The 24436-nt window shown below is 48.3% G+C and overlaps 1 protein-coding gene across 4 annotated transcripts in view; it reads right to left on the reverse strand.

Annotated features, from left to right (window-relative positions):
- MAPK4 (mitogen-activated protein kinase 4) overlaps positions 1-24436 on the reverse strand; it is a 164610-nt gene that overhangs the window by 41411 nt on the left and 98763 nt on the right. For all 4 annotated transcript variants that reach the window (XM_070452526.1, XM_070452524.1, XM_070452525.1 and 1 more), the window contains exon 2: positions 17666-19102. In XM_070452526.1, coding sequence (XP_070308627.1) covers positions 17666-18211 — 546 coding nt within the window. In that variant the 5' untranslated portion in view covers positions 18212-19102. The remainder of the gene's footprint in view (positions 1-17665; positions 19103-24436) is intronic.

The raw sequence follows: 24436 nt of genomic DNA on the forward strand, positions 1-24436 counted from the left end.
CCCCCAAAGAAGATACACAAGCGGCCAATAAACACATGAAAAGACACGCAACATCATTAGACATCAGGGAAATGGAGACCAAAACCACAATGACATGCCACTTCACAGCCACTAGGATGGCTAGAATAAAAACCAAATCTCAAGTGTGTGTGAATATTTAGAGAAATTGAACCCTCATACATTGCTGGTGAGAAAGTAAAATAGTGCTGCCATTTTGGAAAACATCCTAGTAATTCCTCCAATGGCACCATATGACTCAATAATTCAACTCCTATGTATATAGTCCAAGAGAAATGAAAACCTCTGTAATTCGAAACTCAAAACTTGTACATGAATGTTCATAGCAGCATTAATCAAAAAACCCCAAAGTGGAAACAGCTGACATATCCATCAGCTAAGGAATAGATAAGCAAAAGGTTGTACATACAGTGGAATGTTATTTAGCAGTAAAAAGAAAGGAAGTACTAAAATCTTCCACCACATGGATGACCTTGAAAACACTAAGTAAAAGAAGTCAGTCACAAAGAATCACATATTGCACAATTCTATTTATGTGAAATGCCCAGAATAAGCAAATCTATAAAGAAAATAGACTTCTTGCTTGCCTAGGATGGTGGGGAGGTATGGAGACTTTGGGGGATGGTGACTAAGGTGGGTGAGATCTTTTTGGAATATGTTTGAGGATGTTTTAAAATTGATTCTAGTACTACATGCCTGACTTTGAATATGCTAAAGCCATTGGATTGTACACTTTAAATGGGTGAATTGTTTATTTCAGCTGAACTGTTTTTAAAAGAGTTTAAAGGCAAATATAAGCCAGTATTCTACTGAAAAAGGGATATGCTAGCTGGTAGCACTTTTCCAGCTGGCTGAATGCTGGGGTAGCGAGCTCTGGTCCCTTGGTGGGAGCCTGTGTTCCCCAGAAGCAGACCCTGGGCCTCAGTAAGTGTCCAGTGGGGAGAGATGGAAGGAGAAGGCCTGTGGGAGTGCTGGGGGACGGCAGGAGGGACGTGGGAAGAGACCCGCAGAGAGGAGGGCGGGCCGAGGACACAGGGACCATCAGTTCCTGTCTTGGTTCCCTCTCTGCTCACCGTGGGGTGCGGGGAAGGTCACAGAACCGTTCTGTTTGTCTCGTGTCCTCTTGGGAAAGCAGAATCAAGTGCCCCCTGTTTTATGACTCTTCCCTCATCGCGGAAGGCAGCAGGGGAGTTCTCGAGTTCTGAAGCTGAGCCCAGTTGCATCAGCTGCTCCAGGTCCCCAGAGGCAGGCCTGGTCCACCTCTGCTGCTTATTAGCAGTGGGTCTTAGATGAACCTCTCAACCCCTGGGGCTCCCTAGTCCTCAGCTGTCAAGAAGGAACAGTAAGTAATGTGACCTGCCTCCCTCAGAGGGCTGGTGGGAGGATCCAGAGTTATCAAGGATGGGAAAGAATTTCCAGGATGCACTATTGTGAACTGCGGGAAAATTTTCAGGTTTGAAATGACGATATTGGTCCCCTAGCTATAGTAGCCATCACCTGTTTACACTCTCATTAGCGTCTGACCCTCCCACCATATGCAAATTGTGTGGGGTCAGGGTTGAGGGCAGCTGGTGACCACAGAACAGAGCTCACATAAAAAGCCAAGACAACCAGACTTACAAGCTTAGTCTCTGGCTTCAGACTCCTCTGCCTTCATCACATGAACTACAGACAACCTCCTTCCTCCAGGGTGCTGGCCTGTGAAGTCGGCCGGGATAGTCACTCTGGGCTTGCTCTCTTACACATGGAATTGTGACTCCAATTCCAAAATAAACAGTGTAGGGATGTAAAATGGGAAATACTCATCTCCAAGAAGATGAGTCCTGCAGATCACAACTGTTTAACTGAGATCACCTCCAGGAGAACGCATGGTTTCTGCAGATGGCAGCAGTTCTGCGTAGAAGGTGCAACACAGAAGAAAATCTTCATGGCCATACTCCAGAGGCCCTGACGTCTTGGAAACCTGCCGTCCAAGTCATCTGGGGACACAGGAGGGGCCAGCATGGCCCAGCAGGGAGACTAAGGAACAGCTCCTCCATGCCTGCTGTCAGAGGTGTGGTGCAGAGCAGAGGGCAAACATGGTGTCATGGACAAGAGAAGAAAGCGGGAATAAGAGCGCAGGGCAGCTCTGGGACCAGGGCTTGGCTCTCGATTACTGCTCTGTGTGCCCAGATGTAGAGTTGCTGCTCATCTAAATGAGCATCTCTGGGGAGGCCAGGTCCTGCTCTCCAGGCTTTGTAGGGTGAGGTATGCAGAGGTAGGGGTTTGGGTGCTCATAGCAACCAGGATCCATGCTGATTGGTCATTACCAACATCTGTTTTGATTGGTTGGTCCCAAACCTGAGCAATGAAGTATTTTGAATATCACTCTTAGTGTATAACCTCTGTACTAGAATCATGTTGGCTAAATGGCCAAAGTGTCAAAACTAAGGTAGGCAGCTCCCTATTCTGGTCCTTCTTTGGGTTAAATACACTTCCCCCAGTGTACTGCTTCCTAATCCATCCATTTTGACAAGTGCATTCAAATAAAGGCTTTCTGAACTTTTCCTCTTCACTCCTTCAATTTGTATCTTAGAAGAGAAAATAAAACATGGTCAACTGTCTCAATAAAATTTACTGTTAGTGAAACTGAGCGGGACCCTGTGGGGCTCCTGGGCATGGAAGCCATTCTGTGTCCCCCATTTCTTATTCGTAGGAAATAGCCTTCCGCCTCCATGACCTTCTTTGAGTCCTAAAGGGCAGGTTCAGAGAGTTGCTAATAGGGATGGGAGGGGATGTAGAGGCAAGAGAGTTGCAGTGAAGAAACAACAGTGCAGGCTTGGGGCAGGGTCCTGGTTCTGCCTCAAAGAACACACATGATATCTTTGAGCTCATCTACAGAACTGAAAGTTCCAACAAATGGAAGATGTTAACTTGATGAAGCATTCTTCATTCCAGAAAGAAGGCCACAGTCTTATAACCTCAAGAACCAGAGACGCTTATCAGGAGACCACCTGAGGTCAGATTAAAGAAATGCAGTGAAAGTGAAAATTGCTCAGTCCTGTCTCTTTGCGACCCCATGGACTGTAACCTGCCAGGCTCCTCTGTCCATGGAATTCTCCAGGCAAGAATACTGGAGTGGGTGGCCGTTCCCTTCTACAGGGGATCTTCCCAACCCAGGTCTCTCTCATTGCAGGTGGATTCTTTACCATCTGAGCCAGACCCCACACAAACCCTGATGCTTATTAGCAACCACCCCCGACCCCAACCACTGCTATAAAACTCCTCACCAAATCCCCCCAGCTTGGGACACACAGATTTGAGAGCATGAGCCTGCCATGTCAATAAAGCTTTTCTACTTCACCCAAAACTCTTGAGAATCGATTCGGCACTGGTGCACAGAGGCTGAGTTTTGGCATCATTAGTGGTCAAATTTCAGGTATCAGAATTCCCTCCAATGATGAATGAGTCATAATCATAGTTTAAAAAAAAAAAAAAAAAGGAGCTACTGTTCACTGAGTCCTTCTGAGACAGCTGACGCACACATTACAGACATCATCTCGACTCACACAGCCCTGAGAAGTAGAATCTATCATGAGAGGATGGAGCCAGCCGTCTGAGGCTTGTGGGGAAGGGGAAGTAACTTGCTCAGGGTCCCACGGCAGCAGTGAGCATCTGGCCACCCTGCCTCTGAGCGGGGGCTGGTCCTGCTTCCCAGGGGATGGCACACTCGGAATTGTCTGTCCCGTGTTCCCACGGAGGCAGTGGCCACGGCACAGCTGCCACCCTGGGTGGGGAGGTAAGGTTCACACACTCGACAGCACGGGCACCTCCAGGCAGAATGCAGCCGAGGGCCAGCATGTTCAGCCTCCTGGGCCGGAGGCCGCGGCGCTTGACCCTGCTCTCTTAGAGGCCAAATGATCTGAGTTTACCTCTTCTGCAATAAACATGTCCTTGCAAGCTTACTCTTCCCACCCAGCAAACAAACTTCCCCAGCTTCCTACCTGAAGAGATCACTGGGACAAAATTACGCATGTTCAGGCTCTCCTGGTGACTCAGGGTGGTAAAGAATCTGTCTGCCAATGCAGGAGACACAGGTTCGATCCCTGGGCCGGGAAGATCCCACGTGCTGCAGAGTAACGAAGCTCGTGCGCCACAGCCTTAAGCCTGTGCTCTAGAGCCTGGGAGCCACCCCTGCTGAGCCCCTGCACACTTACGGAGGCCCGCAGGCGCTAGACCCCACGCTCCACGACGAGAGAAGCCGCTGCAGTGAGAAGCCCGCATGCCGCAGCTCTCACTGTCGCAGTGAGCCCCTGCTCGCTGCTGCTGCTAAGTCATCGCTTCAGTCGTGTCCGACTCTCTGCAACCCCATAGGTGGCAGCCCACAGGCTCCTCTGTCCCTGGGATTCTTCAGGCAAGAATACTGGAGTGGGTTGCCGTTTCCTTCTCCACCCTGCTCACTGCAACTGGAGAAAGGCCCTCGCAGCAACGAAGACCCAGCACAGACACAAATAAATATTTTTAAAAAGCGTGCGTGTTTACATTGGACTTTTGGAATGACTGAAAAAAAAAAAACCACCATGTATAGTCCAGTCGTTAGCATTTTGGAGTTTTTCCTTCTCGTCTGTTTTTTATATATCATTCTTTTCTTCTCTCCTTGCTTTAAACTGTTATGATCATACCATCCATCCAATTCTGTATCTTCCTTTTTAAACCTTAATCCTTATTACATATACAGTTTCTATGTTATTCTAAACTCTTCAAAGTCACCATTGAAAATGGCTGTATATCTTTCTATTTAATGGACGAACATAGTGTACTTAACCATGCCTTACCCTCCAACATGAATTTGTTAAATTTAAATTTTCATGTCTCAGGTTTTCTTTAAGTAAAGAGGTAGTGTTTGCTAAGATCTGAGTTCCATGTATCTAGGAATCATAGTTGGTTATGCAGGTTGAATTGGGATTTTTTTACTTTGGGATGAATTTAAAATTGTACTGAGGTAGAATGAGAGGATACTATAGACGATGTCCCTGAATCTCAATAAAGCATTTAGCTCAATCTCTTAGGACATCTTTGTGGACGATGAAGAAACACGGGTCAGATCATTATAAAATTTTGTAAATTCACAACTGGTTGGACAAATTCACAACTAAACCCAAAGAATTCTGACTTAGGGTCAGTGTCACCCTGGAAGGAATTAGCTGGTGGGCATGAGACTAAGCCTTTCACCTAATCTCTTCACACATTTTAAAATCAGTGATATGGGTGAAGTCATAGAAAATAGGCTTGTGAATTATGAAACTGTATGGGATAAGATTATGTGATAAAGCAAAGAACCAAAAGACCTTGTCAGGCTGGAATATTTGCCAGAAGCCAAGAAGGTGAGACTTATCAGGGAGAAGGGTAAAGTTTTGTACTTGGGCTAAAAATCAACGATATGAATGTGAATAAACAGACAGACAGACAGTCGTGTCCAACTCTTTGAGACCCCATGGACTGTAGACTACCAGGCTCCTCCATCCATGGGATTTTCCAGGCAAGAGTACTGGAGGGGGTTGCCATTTCCCTCTCCAGGGGATCTTCCCCACCCAGGGATCAAACCCGGGTTTCCCACATTGCAGGCAGACGCTTTATCCTCTAAGCCATCAGGGAAGCCCATGGATCTGAATAGGGAATACCAAACTTAACAGAAGTTAGTTGGCTACAACCTCAATATGAGCCGATAGAGTGACATGGCTGCCCCGCAAAATATCAGCACAACTACTTCTGCTTCATTGACTACCTAAAGCCTTAACTGTGTGGATCACAACAAACTGTGGACAGTTCTTAAGGAGATGGGGATACCAGACCATCTTGCCTGCCTCCTGAGAAACCTGTATGCAGGTCAAGAAGCAACAGTTAGAACCGGACATGGAGCAATGGACTGGTTCAAAACTGGGAAGGGAGTACGTCAAGGCTGTACTGTCACCCTGTTTATTTAGCTTATATGCAGAGTACATCATGCAAAATGCCAGGCTGGAGGAAGCACAAGCTGGAATCAAGATTGCTGGGAGAAATTTCAATAACCTCAGATATGCAGATGATACCACCCTTATGGCAGAAAGAGAAGAGGAGCTAAGGAGCCTCTTGGTGAAGGTGAAAGAGGAAAGTGAAGAAGTTGGCTTAAAGCTTAACATTCAGAAAACTAAGATCATGGCATCCACTCCCATCACTTCATGGCAAATAGATGGGGAAACAATGGAAACAGTGACAGACTTTATTTGGCTCCAAAATCACTGCAGATGGTGACTGCAGCTGTGAAATTAAAAGACACTTGCTCCTTGAAAGAAAAGCTATGACCAACCTAGACAGCTTATTAAAAAGCAGAGACATTACTTTGTCGACAAAGGTCTGTCTAGTCAGAGCTATGGTTTTTCCAGTAGTCATGTACAGATGTTAGAGCTGGATCATAAAGAAGGCTGAGTACTAAAGAATTGATGCTTTCGAGCTGTGGTGTTGGAGAAGGCTCTTGAGAGTCCCTTGGACTGCAAGGAGATCAAACCAGTCAATGCTAAAGGAAATAAACACTGAATATTCATTGCAAGGACTGACGCTGAAGCTCCAGTACTTTGGCCACCTGATGTGAAGAGCTGACTCATGGGAAAAGACCCTGATGCTGGGCAAGATTGAAGGTGGGAGGAGAAAGGGATGACAGAGGACGAGATGGTTGGATGGTATTACTGACTCAATGGACATGAATTTGAGCCGACTCCAGGAGATGGTGAAGGACAGGGAAATGTGGCGTGCTGCAGTCCATGGGGTCACAGAGAGTCGGACACGACTGAGCGACTGAACAACAAGAGAATACCAACAACATGAATGGAGAGTCATTTATGGAGCAGAGATGTCACGCTCCCACTGACTCCACAAGGTATCTGTTCTGGTAGATTTTAGGAAAGGGTGTGACAAGTAGGTGAGTCAGTGAAAGGACAGTCAGAACAAGTGACCTCTAGAAACACTGTCATCTAAATAGCCAACAAGGCAGTATGCTCAGTGGGTAAAGCATGACCTCTGAGGCACTATGAGGTGGTTATTCTATTAGGCTTTGAAACTTTGAAACCCAACTCTGCCATTTACTAGCTGGGGGACCTGGCACAAGTTACTGTCTGTGCCTCAGCGTCTACATATGATGAATGAGACACATACTGTTTTACTAAGGGCCCTACTATCTACTGGGGTAGAGGCATCATCATAACTGTATTAGATAAATAATCACAATAGCATGGAGATAACTGCTAAGGACAACTGGAGGAAGGTGTAATTAACTCTCCCTGGAGAGCAGGTGAAGCTTTACGGAGTGGGGCTTTTGAGTGGAGTTTGCAGGGATAAGTAGGGGTGTATGTGGAGCAGAGAGAACAGTGTAGGGGACTAGACCTATCACCAGGTATTTTCCAGCAAATGATGAGAAGTCAGTGATGTTACGGCAAAAGATGATTGGGGTGGCAGCAAATGAGGCTACAGATAAAGGTTGTTCTCTCCCAACTCCAAGTGTGGTACCGATCGAGAAGCTACCCATGAAAGTAAGGATAAACATAGCAATCTGATGCTCCCCTTGAGTCTTCTGTTTCAATACTGCTGTCTCAACAGACTACCGCAGTAAAGGATGAAGGAAGAAATCACATTTCAGGAGAAAATGAAAAAGGATTTGATCCAGTTTTCTAATCCTCCTCCTTCAGTATAAACACAGGAATATCTGCCTATAGAATAAGGCAGTGTGTCATGTTCCTGAGACATTTATAACCTTGGAGTCCCTAAGTAGAGAGATTGGAGCCAGTACTGGAGCAACTGGGATCCTTCCCACCAAGACTGAAGGGATGGACGTGCTATCTGTAGAGAGTTCCCTTCCCAGGACATCTCCTAGGCATAAACGAAGGAGGAACACGTTATCCAACACTTACTCCCAGACTCTCCATTTCATTCCACTTAATAATATTCATTAAGCATGCTACAGGGGTGTAGTGATAAGTCATCAACACTTCCTCCAAGGTGCTTATGTGCTAGCATGAAAAGATTCTCAGCCACGCAGAGCCTTACATCATTAAATATTAGGGCTGGCCATTTCTGATCATGATGGAGTAACCAGTGCTGGATTTGCCCTCCTGCTGAAATCAAGTATAAAACAAAATAAATATACATAGCAGTTTTTAGGGATTCAACAATAGAGTCCCTTGGACTCCAAGGAGATCCAACCAGTCCATCCTAAAGGAGATCAGTCCTGAGTGTTCATTGGAAGGACTGATGCTGAAGCTGAAACTCCAATACTTGACCGCCTGATGCGAAGAGCTGACTCGTTTGAAAAGACCCTGATGCTGGGAAAGATTGAAGGCTGGAGAATAAGGGGACGACAGAGGATGAGATGGTTGGATGGCACCACCGACTCAATGGACATGAGTTTGAGTAAACTCCGGGAGCTAGTGATGGACAGGAAGGCCTGGTGTGCTGCAGTCCATGAGGTCGCAGAGAGTCGGACACGACTGAGCGACTGAACTCAATAGGCCATACAGGATCCTTGAAAGAAGGGAAAGAAACACATCAGGCGAGCTTCGTGTTCACCTGGCGCTTGGCCTGCGTAGATTTCCCAACCACCGCACAGGAAGGTGGGATGGAGCAGAGCACGGCTGTCCCGCTGAGTTGAGGAATTAGAGGCTGGGATCTGCAGCTGCAGAAGCACTGGACCCCGTGGGACAGGATACTGGAGAGGAAGGAGCTTCATGCGGTAGGTGCTCAGGAGTTTGTAGGTGGGGGGAGATCCCCCCCAGATCTCTGGCTGAAGGCTGGTCTGCACACACACAAGGTGAGATCTAGCAAAGAGTAGTTACTTTGGAACTTACAGCAGAACGCGGATAGTAGAGGTTGCAGAAACCCTGGACATGTAGGAGTTTGAATCTAGCCAGAGGGGGGACTCCTTATTCACATTCCAGACATTAAAGTGAGATAACAGCAAGGTCATACCATAGGAGTAAGGATCACGCTCCGGAGTCAGGTCCACTCTAGGCCTGCCCTGTTGAAGCATGAAAGCAAGCTTAAACAGGATCCAGGATCCTGTAATTTACTATGGGTGAATTAACTCCCCATCAGAAAAAAATTCAACACTCATTAAAGGAAGACAATATAATTCAAGCTTCTTTCAGGGTATCAGCTGTAATATCCACAACCAACCAAAAATTACTAGAAATGTGGAGGAGCAGGAAAAGTGACCCAAATTCAAGGAAAACAAAGTCAATAGGAAACAGATGCCGAGATGTCCCAGATGTTCAAATTAGTAGACTTTAAAGCAGTTATCATATGTTCAAGGATGTATAGAAAAATATGATCTCAGTGAGTAAAAAGATGGGGAAGTCTCAGTATATAAGTGGAAACTATGAAAAAGAACGAAATAGAAATTCTAGTTAAGTATGGTACCCAAAATGAAAACTTCATCCAATGAGCTTAACAGCAAATTAAAGATAGCAGAAAGGAAGGTCAAGGAAGTTGAAGACAGAACCGTAGAAATTATCCATTCTGAAAAAGAAAAAGATTGGAAGACAGTCTTTTGTGACATACCAAGCTGAGATACATACATGTAATCAGAGCCCGGAAGGAGAAGAGGAAATGAGGACAGGAAAAAATGATTGCTGAAAACATCTCAAATAATGGTGGAGGAAAATACATATATCTGAGAAGCTCAATGAATTATCTAAATGGGATAAGTACAAAGAAAACCATACCTGGGCACATCACAATCAAGCTTCTGGAAGTTAAAGATCAAGAAAGAATCTTGAAAGCAGTTAGAGAAGGACATTACATACCAGGAAAAATGATTCATATGAAGACATTCTCTTGAGAAACGTTAGAGATAGGAAATAAAGCATGGACATTTTTAAGTACTGAAAGAGAAAAATATAGATTCAGAGCTTTCTGTCCTGGGAAAACAAACTTTTTAAATGAGAATAAAATAAAGACACTTTCTATATAAAAGAATATGTCCCCAGCAAGCCTGAACTACATAAAATACTAGCCACTCTCTAGCATTCCTAGCAAGAAGGCTGACTTCCTGCTTCTTGAATTCTTCTGGAGCTTTGGAGCAAACCATAGGAGATGGCAGCTCTAATTGTGAGTAGGTGAGTGAGTGGGCTGGTGTTGACAGTAAGGAGGGAGGTGGTGATCTCTTTGCGCTATTTAATCAACCATTCACCCCCAGTGGAGAACCGGACCCACAGGTGTATGGGAAGAGTGAACTTTGACATTCAGAGGAAGGCAGAAGAGGATGGCTGGTATGCACTGGTCCAGTCAGGCCAGCTGTCAGAGCAATGAAGTACCTGCAGACTGGTTGGGAAGTAGCCACTGCTCCAAGCCCCGTTCCCTCGCTCATCACCTTGGCCTCATTCCCAGATACTCCCAGACATCCCTATGATCGCGCAATAAAGGATCAACTTCTGGCAAGCAGGGCACCTCCAGGACTCTGCCAGCTTCCTTTCGAATTGGTTGGTGCCTGGGTCATGCCAGTTATTCAAGGTTTATAATATCACCACTGGAGCTAAGTGGGGTTGCTTCCCTGGGTGTTGGGTTCTGGCAGTGGGTAGAGAAGGACCCAGGAGGCCTAGGGACAGAATGAAGACTCTGCAGTTGGGGGTGGGGGTGCAGTAGGAACCAGGGAAGCTCTGAAAGCCAACAAAATGAACTTTTCCAGGTCAGTCTGAGGGTTCAGAGACACTTGACTCTAGAACAATCTGTTCTAATCCCCTAGGTCATAGTTTTCCCTTTTGAAATGAGATATTTCATAGCCTTTTAAAGAAATCTTTTCACCTCCACTTGATTGAGAATAACGTTCTTAGCAGCTTAAGAACTTCTATCTGCCCTCCCCCCCCCCCGCCACCCCGCCACCCCGCCCCAGCAAGTTGTCCTTCAACGGGTCCACTTTCTCATGAAACCCTGGACCTCAGGAGTGGCTTGCCCCCCCACCAGTGCCTGCACTGTGGACCCCAGTCCTATTCTGGGGTCCCAGGCAAGCCCTTCCTCCCTTCCTGCACCTACTTATCTGCATTTTCAAGGTGGAAGCCATGCAAAATACAGGCACACAGAACAACAAATGGACAGTCTCTTGATCAACAACAAAGACTCTATTTCAGCCACAGACATGGACATTCCTCCTCCTAGGTTCAGGTTCAAAGGAATCTGTGTGTCTGCCTAGGCAGGCAGAGGAGGGTTATCTTGGCCTAGACAGACAAGAAGCCATCAAAGGCAGGCAGAGTGACCAGGAGGAGGAGGAGGTGTGGTGGATCAACACAATTCCACCAGCAAAAACACAGCTAATCAAAGCTCTGTGCACAGCCTTCAGAAGCTGGCTGATACATTTTCCATCATGTACCTCTTTGCTTCCTTTGGGACCTTGAACCACAAGTCTTAACAAACTGCAGCAATTTGCTGAGCCCTCAATCAAACAGTCTCACTGAACTGTGAAAGCAATGTCTTGTCTTTAAATAACATCTAGTGAGGTAGTTTACACCAGGATAAAAAGCATGTTTTCTAAAATCATTGCTCATATCACCTTGTTGTTTTTATGCAAGTCTGTCTCTTTGCGACCATATGGACTGTAGCCAGACAGGCTCCTCTGTCCATGGGATTTCCCAGGCAAGAATACTGGAGTGTCAATGCCACTTCCTTCTCTAGGGGATCTTCCTGACCCAGGGATCAAACCCATGTCTCCTGCTTGGCAGGCTTCCCTGGTGGCTCAGAGGGTAAAGCGTTTGCCTGCAATGAAGGAGACCCGGGTTTGATCCCTGGGTCAGGAAGATCCCCTGGAGAAGGAAATGGCAACCCACTCCAGTATTCTTGCCTAGAGAATCCCATGGACGGAGGAGCCTGGTAGGCTACAGTCCATGGGGTGGCAAAGAATTGGACACGACTGGGTGACTTCACTTTCACCTTCCTGCTTGGCAGGCAGATTCTTTACCACTGAGCAGCCTGGGAAGCCCCAGGATCACCTAACTCTTGTTAAAGAGTTAAACCTAAACAGAACCAGCACTCCTGATGGACTGTGCTTGTGCAGTTTTCCACCAAGCTCAAGGGATGGTGGACCAGGTGGTTTCCAAGTGATGTGACTGAAGCCTTAAAAGTCAACCTGCCTAAGACCATCTTCACAATTCCCCATCACAGTGCCTGATATCACCACCATTAAGTACCCCTTTTGGTTAAGGTACCTACTTCAAACACACCTATGTTACCTGGGAGGAGTTCTTAGCCTTCTTCATTGAGTTCAAGTTTGAGAACCTCAAGTGCAGGCATCAGCAGATACACCAGGAGTGTCCACTTTCTGGGGACTTCCTTGGTGATACGGTGGTTAAAAATCCACCTTGCAATGCAGGGGTCATGGGTTCGATCCCTGGTTGGGGAAATAAGATCGCACGTGTCTCGGAGCAACTAAGCTCTCACATCACAACTACTGAGCTCATGAGCTCAGCTAGAGAGTCAGTGCAGCGCAACAAGACCTCACATGATGTAACGATGATCCCGCACCCCAATTGAGACCTGATGTAACCAAATAAATAAACAAGTATTTAAAAAAAAACTGTAAGGAATGCTCACAAAATAAAAGTAGCCTGCTCACAGAAAAGCTACTCCACACCTTCAGATCAGTGATGCTTAAAAGTTCACCCTCATGAGAATCACCTGGAGGTGTGTTGAACTGCAGCTTGCTGGGCCCCCACGCTGAGTTTCTGATCCAGTAGGTCTGAGATGGGAACTGAGAACCTGCATGTCTAACAAGCGCCCAGGTAAGGCTGATGTTGCTTGCTGGTCCAGAGCCACGCTTTGAGGACGATGGTACTAGTTGATTTCTAAGGAAATCTTCATGAGATACGGAGGCAGTGTGTGAGAGCATTCCAATCACGAATTATAAGGTAAGAAGATGGAAGGTTCTGAAGGATTGGGTTGGCCAGAAAGCCCAGGTTTTTCCATAACATCCTATGGAACTTTTTGCATCTTAAGAACCTTCTGGCCAACCCAAAAGAAAGGGGTCAGGACCCAAAGGCAGGCCAGCCTGGCAGAAAACTTACACTTGCTCGAATGATCCACCAAGACATATGCTATGGGCCTCTTTTTCTTGCTTTCTCTCCTTTGCAGGTTTCTCTGCTTACCGCTCCCAGGAAAGGCAGGTCCGCTGGCAACCCCCGGCAAGGACAAAAGATGGTTTCCTCTCACAGGCCCCTGCCTGGAGGGACGTGTTCACACAGCTAATCAGGCTGTCAACATGCTGTTCAGCCTTCAGCACCCTCTCCTGGGGGCTCCTGACATTTCTCAGAATTTACACAGAACTTAGTGAAGTCTTAAACTACATTTTTTTTCCCCCTCTTTTGAGCTCATCTACTCCCTAATAGGATAAATTCAAGGGGAAACATGCTCTGATCTTCCAGCTGCCTCCTCTTGACACACACACACAAGGAACTAATTAGCAGGCCTGCCGAGGAGGCGGGCAGAAAAGGTTCATGACAAGAACACAGGCCGGGCAGCCGCCCTCAGGAGGTGGGGCCTCCTGACTCGCCCTTCGGCCATCACGTCAGGTTGTTCGGTTGCTCGGTCATGTCTGACTCTTTGCCACCCTGTGGACTGCAGCATGCGCGCCCCACCCCCGTCCTTGGGTCCATATGTCGGTGGAGGGGAAACTGACATCTGGGTGTCTGCCTGGTGTTGCCATGGCATCTACTGGGCAAGTGGTTGTGTTAGTGATTTAGCCTTTCGTGCATCAGGAAAGCCCTTGACATCCCTGCTTTCACTGATGCTAACAAGGATCCTATGAATTAAGCAGGAGGGGAATGATGGCCCCACTTGACAGATCAGACAGTTGGGAAGGAGCTCAGAAAAAAAAACAGTGGGCATGGTACCCTTGGCTCAGCCAATCCTTGTGTGGTCTTAAACAGATCTCTTTCCTAGGCCTCAGTATTACCATTTGTGAAATGGAAGAAATGGACCAGATGATTGGGAGGTCTCCTTATAGAATCTCTTAGTCTGGGAATGAGCTACACAAGGTAAAGGAGCTGAGGTCCTATGATGAAAGACACAGAGAAACCAGGGGTCCCCCACGTCGTGTCTGATGAGTGAGAGCCAGAGTACCCCATTGCTACCCACTGCCAAATTCTACTGTCAGTGTGGGTCAACCAGGGCCTCTAGCTGCCTCTGCCTTGCAAAATCAAAGACCCTCGGGGTGGTGTGGGAAGGGGTCACGTGCCCAGAATGCTTGCTGACTGTAACTTGATGCTCCAAAGCTGTCACACACTCATTAGAGAAGAGAAGGCCTTTTCCTCCTTGAGACAAACACAATGGACACCTACCCTGGGCCAGGCCCTGTGCTAGACGAGGGGGGACGTGGACGGGAAGGAGACTTGCTGCCCACTCAGGACAAAGTTACGATGAGGACAGTGAGCACCAGCTGCTGCCCCCATGTCCAGCTCCTCCCCCCGCCCCCAACCCCGCCGTCAGATCGCAAAGCCCGTCCCTGACCCTGGGCTGTAACCCACACACAGGCACTGGCTGCAGCCCGAATGCGCAAGTGTAGGATCCTTGAAGCTTTCAGAGGGGTCAAGTGTAGAGCGGCTCACGTGAAGGCAATCGTCCTCCAAACACACCGGGGAGAGCAGGTGCACATTCTGACTTCCGTCGGCTGGAAGAATGCCAAGTCTCTTTCTGAGAGTCAAACCTTCTAAGCACATGGCCTCAATGAGCCCAACTAGCTTGCCATCTGCAATGTGCTGGCCCACGACAATTCTTCCATTTGCTCAGGACAGTCAACACAATCACCTGGGCCTGTCTCGGGTACAGGATTAGACTCCCTGGAGGAAACCGAGATGAACATGATATGGCTGTCAAGAACCACGGAGTTCTTAGCCTAAGAGAGCATAGGAGACACCGGCAGAAATACGATAAAGCAGACAATGGTGGGTGCTAAAAGATCCAGGTTATGGGGAGCAGGGGGGAGGCAGGGGAGGACTCAAAGGGAAGACCCAGACAGCCTCCATGGAGGAAATGGCGCATGGAAAGACCATCCTTCAAGATGCTAGAAGGCCAAATTCTTGTGTCCCTTCTGCCGCAGTCAGCCAAGTGATCTTGAGAAAGCCAGTTCTCTCCATCTTAAAATGGACCATTTGCCCAAAGTGCCTCATGGCATTATGAGAATTAAATGAGAACTGATTTAAATGCAATCAGATAAAGGCACCGAATATAAAGCTTTCATCATCACTTGGGGAAGAGTAGGGAGGAAGCTAAAAGCAGCATACCAGGGAGGAGGCAGGTGGGGGTGGGGGACGCCTGCCAAACCCAGGGCTGATGTAAGCACCTACTGGGCCTGTCACTGGCTCCAGTTATCCTTTTTTTAAACCGCCCACAGCTAATTTTATTGAAGAGAGCCCATGGAAGAGTTAAGTCAGAGCATCTAAATTCCTCTGCATCAGGAAAATGAAAGTTCCAACCAGAGAGACGGTGGCTTCCCACCCCTGCAGGACAGGCGCACGGCCACGGTTGGTGGTCAATGAACCTGGGGCTCCTCCGTGGCTCCCAGCATAGCTCCCAGGCCCCGTGTACTCAGCCAGCACTCTGAGGGGAGGTCCTTACTACTTTCTAAGGGGCTTTGCTTTTATGTTCCATTTTGATTCATAACCACAAGCCAGGGGGGCAAGCAGGGCACAAACGATCACCTTTATCAAAGATGGGGAAATGGAGGCTCCCAGGGGGTGACTGTCCCAGGCAGCGTCACCAGAAGGGAGCCCAGGTCTCTGCCTCCATCACAGCATCACCTCCTCATACCTCCTTAGGAATCACTGCCACAGACAGTTTGCCCCAACAACCCCCTGCCCTCATTTTCCTGAAAGCCCCCACCACGTGCTGTTCTGCGCCTGTTCCCATAATAACACTTCACTTGCATCGAAGAAAAGCTCCTTTTATTATTTCCAAACATCCTGGTTTATTCCAATCCAGAAGGTGGTATTGGGCATCCCAGAAATAACAGTGTCACGGATTCTGTGGTCCTTTTACCAAATAAGGGCAGATTGGGTTAAAACTTTCGGTTCAATTGTTTGGAATCACTGCTCCTTTGAAAAAAAAGAGGACCAGCATAGGGGATTAGGAAGACAGAAGGGAATGGCATTTTTTTTTTTCCCACCGTGGACATTCCTTCCTACAGACTCGGCTGTCAGTTTTGACAGATGGCCTGGCTGCAGGAGCGGGGACAGAGGGCAAGCTCTTGGTTCAGGCGGCACCAGGCAACGAGAGCCAGCTGGGCCGATTCGAGGTCTGAAATCTGAGCTGGAGCCCAGGTTCTAACCAGGGAGGGGGGGACAGGCAGCCCTGCCCCCCCGGCCCCCTCCCCCTTGCCACCCCACTGCAGCTGCGCCAGGCCGGTCAGCACCTTTTCTGAGTGTCTGTGACCTTCTGGCTGGAGGCAGAGAGGGTGGCAGGGGAGAGCAGAGGAAGGGGGCCTCAGAGAGAAAGCCAGAACACGTTCAAGGTCAGAGATACCCTCCCCACTCACTGCCTGCCCCAGCCCTGTGGCTGGTAACAGGTAATGGTGCACCCACTTCCTGCGGAATGCATGTATTCTCTTGGGTTGGCCAGAAAGTTCATTCGGTGTTTCTGCCCGATGTTACAGGAAAACCGGGACGAACTTTTTGGCCAACCCAGAAGTAAAAATTCACGATCCACCAGTTTTGGCAGGAGGCTGGAAGTCACAGCCCCCCCGCAGCTCTGTTGAGGGGTGCCTGGCTGAGATGCTCAGAAGCTCCCCTAAAGTCAGAGGAACTGGGGTAAGGAGAATAGAACTTTAGAGAACTCCTAGCTCCTGAAGGGCCCAGTGGATTAGGTAAGAAGAAGTCAGAGGTCTTGAGAACGAGTGTCAATGTGGCCGGGTCAGCTCTGATCTCTGCAGCCACTGGAGCGTTTAGCTGACCACTGTGTGGCGACTCAGCACCAACCAGACCCTGTGGCTTCAACATCACAGTGCAGGCCCAGGGCATCATGGGACCTGGGAGAGCTGAGCCCTTCGCTGGATAAGGTACGCCGAGAATGATTTTATCAGAGCCACCGTTCGTGCCTCTGTCCACAGAGAGACTGGAACACAGAGTGAGGCAGCTTTGATGGAAGGAGGAGGTGAGATGAGCCAGAGAGTCAGACTCAAACCCTGGGAGGCCTCCTGGGGAGTCCTGAGTAGAGGGTATGGAGAGAAGGAGGTTAGGCAGATGGTGGGGATAAAAGGGAGCTAGAGGCAAATTCACCAGCAGCACAAGTTTTTTTTTTTGGCCACGCCACACAGCTTACGGGATCCGCCACCAGAGACTGAACCCAGGCTGCGGCAGTAAAAACCCGGAATCCTAACCACTACACCACTGGGGAGATCCCCAGCTGCACAATTATAAAGCCACAGAGTTTAGAGCTGGATCATCTAATCCAACCCCCTCTGGGAGAGCCATGAATCATTGGTCCTGGCCACGTGGCAGAGGCAAGACTAAGAATCGGACCTCCCCTCTTTCTCGCACCCTCCAGCTTCCCCCCAAATACTGACCCCAGTCCTCTGATTCCACTGGAGCTAGGAATACCCTCTCGAACACTAGCGTTCTGGAGGATTCCGTGGACCGCCCGTCTCAGCCGTTCCAGCCAGACATACCTTGTGTGAATAGTGCTGATCAACGATCCTCGCCAACCCGAAATCCCCAATCTTGAGCACGAGGTCCTCGGTGCTGATGAAGATGTTGGCGGGCTTCAGGTCCCGGTGCAGCACGTTGGCGGAGTGGATGTACTTGAGCCCCCGGAGCAGCTGGTACATGAACAGCTTGGCGTGCTCCTCGGTCAGCGTGCCCTGCTCCAGCAGGCGTGCCAGGTCGGTCTCCATATACTCCTGGACGATGTAGGCCACGCTGAACTTGAACAGCTCGCCCTGCAGGTCGGTGCCCTGGGGCCCCAGCACCTCGTACACCTTCACGATGTTGTCGTGGTCCAGGCGCTGGATAATCTTGATCTCCCGGAGCGCGTGCTTCCTGCTTCGGGCATCACTCAGGGTGATCTTCTTCACCGCCACCTTCCGGCGGGCCCTGCTGTCCACGGCCGACAGCACCAGCCCGTTGACGCCGAAACCCAGGGGCTGGAAGTCAACGAAGCGCCCGCCCAGGTCATACCCGTAGACACTGGCGAGGCAGTCACCCTTCTCGGCCATGGTTGGCTCAGTGGTCAGGCGCTGCCCGTGAGACAGAGGGGCCGTCAGGAAAGACCAAGTCCCAGCTCCTGGCTTCCCCAGCCCTCCTCATTCTGTCAAGTCCCAAGGCTGAAGGATGCCTTCTCTCCTGGTGATGTCACTGGCTCTCTGGGGACAAGAGTGGCATCTGTCCATACCTGCTGAGCTGCGGAAGCTGGAGGCTCAGACTGTCCCCTTAGCCTTGCCCTGGGAAGGCTGTCCACCAACTCCTATGTACCCTGAGCCTCCCTGGAAGCTTAGAAGGGCTCATGATTCTTTCAAATACAGTATCTTGGAAAGAAAACCCAGTCCCATTATCTATGTGAATGGAAAGTTTTCTCTCATGATGGACCACAAAGTAAAGATGCAGAAACTCTCCCCTTTAAATCCTTTGTTAGAAGAGGTTCCTTCTGGCTCAAATGTGGAGCCGTTGCTGAACTGTGTTCCTTTCCTTTAGATGGTCCAAAGTCTAGTGGTATCGCAGCCTCTGGCAGCCTGGGAGCTGCCCTCCAGGTCCCAAGCAGTATGAAGGGATCCCAGCAGTGGATTTGAGAGGCTTGTAGGGACTTCTCTGTACCTCTGCCAGCTTTACTTTCTACCAGCTTCTCTCAGATTCTGAAGCCCAAACAAGTCTGTTGAATATTGGTGAAGAAGGCTGGAGAAATTCATGCACCTTTCATGAGCTCTACACCAAGCTGCACCTGAAGTCCCAGACCTGGGTCTCACCTGCCTGGCCTGGACCCTCTGGAGACTTCAGATGCTGGCAGCGTCCTCTGTCACCCCCTCATCCACATCACCGTGAAGGAGATTGTGTTCTGCTGGACCCAGAGAGGCTGGCAGGAATGCAGCATCTTTCAGATCGAGTCTCCTTCCCTGTCAAAGAAACAATGTTGGTAAATTTCCACACTTCAGCTTCCAACACCTTCCCACTTGGGTGCCTTTTGTTAACCAGCCCAAGTGTTATTTGATCTGTCCAGCCAGCTGAAACATTGCTTGCTCAGGGGATTCCAGGCTTTGCACTGCCCAAGCCACCCAGCCTGCTGTGTGCAACGCTCCCCTGAAAGAGAGAAGATGGATTGATTTGATAAGATCATCAGCTAGTGTGCCTTTAATGTAAATGCCTTCTCCCTGAAGGTTAACATGCACAAACTGTGGGTGGCAGTGATCAGCTCTGACTTTTGCAAAAATCATTCATTATGCCCTCCAAACACACACAGCAGCACTAGCTGAGAAGGGTAACAGTAAAAAGAAACTCGTTGCAGATGGAAAATAAAGGATCAATAAATTTGTTTTTCTACTTGGACCCCTTTTCTTCTTTTGCAAATGTCTTTGAATATTTTGAAAGAATTTGCTAAACACAGATTTAATTATTTGCATCTCTTGCTTTCCATGTAATAGCACAAGAATGCATACATACAAACTATAAGGAAATTTTATTGCCACCCTAGAAAAGGAAATTTCTGCACAGCAAAGCAGGACACAGACTTCTTAGCATGACAGTAGGATTGGCACGATGAACTGTATTCTTTTAGATAATGGGGACCTAGCTCTTGAAAGCAATGAATCAGATCATATCCTGATTGCCCCCTGGTGGTTCTTGACTCAAATTACAGGCAAAGGACTTAAGTGGGGAGGAAAAAAAAATGGCAAAAATAGCAATTTAGACTTCTGAAGTAAAGGCAATATTATAGCTTCTTAGGGAGTGACAGGTTTCATAAGTTTGTTAGGTCCACATATATACAGGGAACAAATACTGTATCCTATGCAAAGGAGTGAATCTAGCCAGGGCTGCTTCTTAATTCTCTTCATACTGTAGGGTCCCCTACAGGGCTACGTACACATCTGAACTTTGCAAATGGTAAACGAAGCAAGACAATTGTCAACTCAATGCTCTAAAATTAAAGGGACAAATTAGAGGACACAAGTGATCTGAAATAGTAAACAATCAGATGCTCTCTAAAGACTTCTAATGAAAGGAATTTGCCAAGAATCTGAAACATAATAACTGCTCAAGAGATATTACCTGTTGCAGCTACTCTTAAAAATTCCATTATACTTGAATAAGATGTACCTGCTATTCTGATGTTTCATCAACCTTCAGTAATTCTACTATATGTGTTTTTATTGGGCCCAGACACAAAATAATCAGAATTTCAGACTGGGAAGCAACTGTAGCAAACAAGTCCAGTGGTCCTTAATTGAGGGTGGTCCTGTCTTCTTTGGCTACTCTGACAAGGAGTCACTACAGGCCTTTAATGGGCAGAGCCGGCTTTGCTAACCATCCTGACGAGCATCTCCATCAATGAATAATACCAGCATCTCCACTGAGAGACTGCAATTCTAGTCCCAGTTTCCATTTTGCAAATAAGAGCACTGAGGCTCAAAGAACGCCAGCTTAGTGCTTCTAGCACAGACAGGGTCAATAAACACTTGAGGAATTTATAAATACCATTCACTTTGAAGATTCCAAGCCAGTTAGAGATAGTGCTGAGACCACCCACTGAGTCAGTCTGGCCTGTGCAGTGAAGTCCACTTGGTCACCTAATTCGGGGGGAAAAAAGAACCACCTGGGGCCCCATTCCATCCCTCCTCCAATTCCTGCTGCCCAAGTCAGGGAATAGAAACTAAACTGGAACTCCTTTCACTTTCTACCCATACACTTGGCCTGGTTCCCAAGGGCACAGCAAACAGAGGCAATTGTATATTTTGCTTTATGAGGGGAGACGCTGAAGGCTTCTTCCCTTTCCAGCTCCCACTGGGTGGTAAACAGAGACGGACGGGAATGAGCACCTAAACAGGGAGATGACATCACCAGCAAGCTGCAGGCAGGATTTGTTCCAGATCAGCTGCAGTGCAGATAATCTGTGGATAATTAAGAGGGGCTTTATTTATTTTTAAAACTCTTTCTTCTTCCTCTCACAGGCAGAGGGGCTGCCATGTGTGTGTGTGAGAGAGAGAGAGTGGTCTGCTCAACAAACTATTGGCAGGTGCCTCTTCGCCTTGGGAAGGCTCTATTCCAGGTACTCCACTGAACTCATGGCCCCTAAATATACTCTTTAAACTCCTTGTTTCTTTCCTTGCATCTTCCCAGTTCCTGAAATGTTCTGCTTCCTGCCCACTTGAAACCCTGTCCATCATTCTGAATCCAGATGAAGTCTTACTTCCCCTCTGAAGTGTCCTCAGTGACATTCCAATCTTTTCTGAACTCCTGTACATCCGTCTGCATATACTGTATTTGACATTTGCCATATACTAATCTGGGCTGTCATTTAACTTTTTATACATGTCCATCTCTCAACTTGACTTTAAGCTTCGAGTCCAGGACACAAAGCAGCACTTAGACCATAACGGTGGACTGGCGTTACCTTCGGTCCACTTGTTATGTCTACAAAACTGCAATGCCCACCTTCCGGAGACAGTCAGCCTGTCGCCCTTCCGCCGCTGCCCCAATGCAACGTGTTCATTGCTACAGAGCTCTTCACACAAGCTTCGGCTGCTCAGACAAACCAGTATTTCTGAACTTAGATGCTGCCTCTCTCAGCATTTCAACACAAACCAGGCAGCCCTCGTCTGACCATTTCTCTATTCCCATTTGAGTTTACTGTGATTCATCCCTTCTCAAACCTCCTACTTTCTAAGTTTTCCCATATCATTTTCCTATAATTTCTGCCATAAACCCTTTGCCTTTCCCCACAGGGGGACTGATTATGAAACACCAATTACCTAAGAAGTCTCGGATTAGTGGTTCTTTTCTGGCGTGGGCCCATCGGCCCTGGGGAGTCCCAGACCCCACCCCTGGATGTGCCCTCCTGGGCAGAGGGTGGATGGCAGCTCTCGATGTGATGAAGCTTCCAGAGCAAAGCAGAGCCGTTCCCCATCTGGAGGTGGTGGCTCAGAGCTGCTCTGAATCACAGGTGTGATTGGGAACTAGGGAGCTGGCATTCACCTTGAGAGGCGGAAAGGTCATGGTTCAGTTGGGCTCAAATGACACTTGGGGAGAAGAATGCGTATAATTCTTCCAAGGGCAGCAAGGCTCCCGTGATTCCATGGGGAACGTTGTAATAAAACACACAAATGGAAAGCTCTACCCCCAGACTTCGTCCAGCGGAACTTATCCTCTCCACTGATTTCTCACCAACTTTCCACCAATCTCTTATCTGAGGCCAATTAATTATCTTCTCACGCATTCAGCTTTTAACATGTAGAGGCAAACCAGAGACGAGCTGGTGTGTGCCAACTGCCCCCTTCGAGGACTCCTGGGGCTCTGGTTCAGAAAGTGGCTTTGGAAAGTCTAAATTTAGACTCACCTCCTCTGATCCTCCCCAACCTCACATTGGCAGCTTTCAGCAGGAACTATGGCCCCCAGCGAGGTGCTGACATTTCCCAGACACTGCTTTCTTCCCACTCCTGAGCATCTAAAAACTTACAGGAAAGCCTCCTCCGGCGGGGCCGATGTTTACCATTGAACAGGCTATCCACTGCACAGTTCCAGGTGCTATCATTCATACCACAGTCGAGTCTGCCTGACTCAAAGTTTGGAGATCCTAATTGCTGTAGTCTATGTGAATGAAGTACCCTAGCAGAGACTGACAATTTTTTTTTTTCCCCTATAAAGGGTCAAGAATAAATATCTTAGGCTTTATAGCACAGTCTTTGGTACAACTACTCAACCCTGTCTTCGCATCACAAGAGCAGTCACAGACAATACCTAAATGAATGGCATGGCTGTATTTCAGGAACACTTCATTTACAAAAGTAGGTGGGGGGCTGGGTTTGGCCAGGGGGTAAGTTGCTGACCCCTGCTCTGCATCATGTAGGAACATCTTCTAGCTTGTTCTCAAGGAGGCACTGAAGTATGCGGTAACTGGGCCCTTCCTACCCTACCTCATTTCCCCTCGGAGCTGCCCTAGGCCCCAAGACTGCCCTCCTTAGGAGGTTCCCTGGGCTCCAGACTCCATCAGGCTTAGTTCAGCTCATCTATACATTTCATGCCCTCAGGACCCAGCTTTCCAACGAACTACTTTCCAACTCTGATGATTCTATGGTGCTGTTGATGGGCCTCACTCCCAAACCCCACATGCATCTTCACAGAGGCTTTCTGGGGAAGTGGCAAAGACAACCTGATGAAGACGGGGTACCTACACACAGGGAGGGCTCACGCTGGGCTGAGGGACTGACATTAGTTGGTTGGGTCTCATGAGCGCCCCTGGGGATTGACATCATTCTCCCACGAAGACTCTGAGGGAAACAACTTTCCCAAAGTCACACAAGCAGCCAGTGGCAAATCTGGGGATGTAAACACGAGTCTGCCTGCTGCCAAAGTCCACACGTCTCATCCCTGTAGCATATTAGCTGAGCCCAAGTAAGTGATTCCCACACCAAGAAGGATCTAGACCCAGTGTGACTTCCCAGGATTAGTGAAGGACAAGTCTGGGGGAGGCACACCTTGGGGTTCTTAAAGCACAAAGCAGCCCCCTTTCCAGCATGTGTTCAGCCCCAATATGGAGATCACAGTTAATTAGCCCACTTGATACAAAGAAAAATGGAGAAGTGAAACAGTAAAATGAGATTGGGTGAAAGAAAATGTACCAAACACAAAACAAAATCAATAAACAAACAAAACCTCTGCTAAGTTCAAACAACCATAACCCTGCCTTCCAACCAGTACCTGACCTCTTCTCTAACTGTAAGCCTCAGATGCCAGAGCCCTGGCTGCAGGGACTGGCCATCCTAGGGGGAGGGTCCCACCTCCCCAGGAACCACGCCCACTTCCTCCAGTGGAACACAGACCAAGTCTGGGTCAGCCACTGAGTGGCCGAGCCCAACTCAGGGATGACCCGTGGCTGGATGGGGGGTCTACAGCAGAGCTTCTCAACATCAGCACAGTTAAGATTAAGTCACTCTTGGGGTTTCCCTGAAGGCTCAGATGGTAAAGAATCTGCCTGCAATGCAGGAGAGCCAGCTTCAATCCCTAGGTCAGGAAGATCCCCTGGAGTAAGGGAATGGCAGCCCACTCCTGTATTCCTGCCTGGCATACCACAGTCGCAGAGTCAGACACAACTGAGCAACTAACATTTGCACTTTTGTTCTTGGCTGCAGGCCTGGCCTGTGCGCTGTAGGGTATTGAGCAGCATCCCTGGCCTCTACCCACTAGACACCAGTAGTGACCCCTAGTTGTTGCAACCAAAATATCTCTAATCATTGAAA

Source organism: Odocoileus virginianus, chromosome 22 (genome assembly GCF_023699985.2).
Source record: "Odocoileus virginianus isolate 20LAN1187 ecotype Illinois chromosome 22, Ovbor_1.2, whole genome shotgun sequence".
Classification (NCBI taxonomy): Eukaryota; Metazoa; Chordata; class Mammalia; order Artiodactyla; family Cervidae; genus Odocoileus; species Odocoileus virginianus.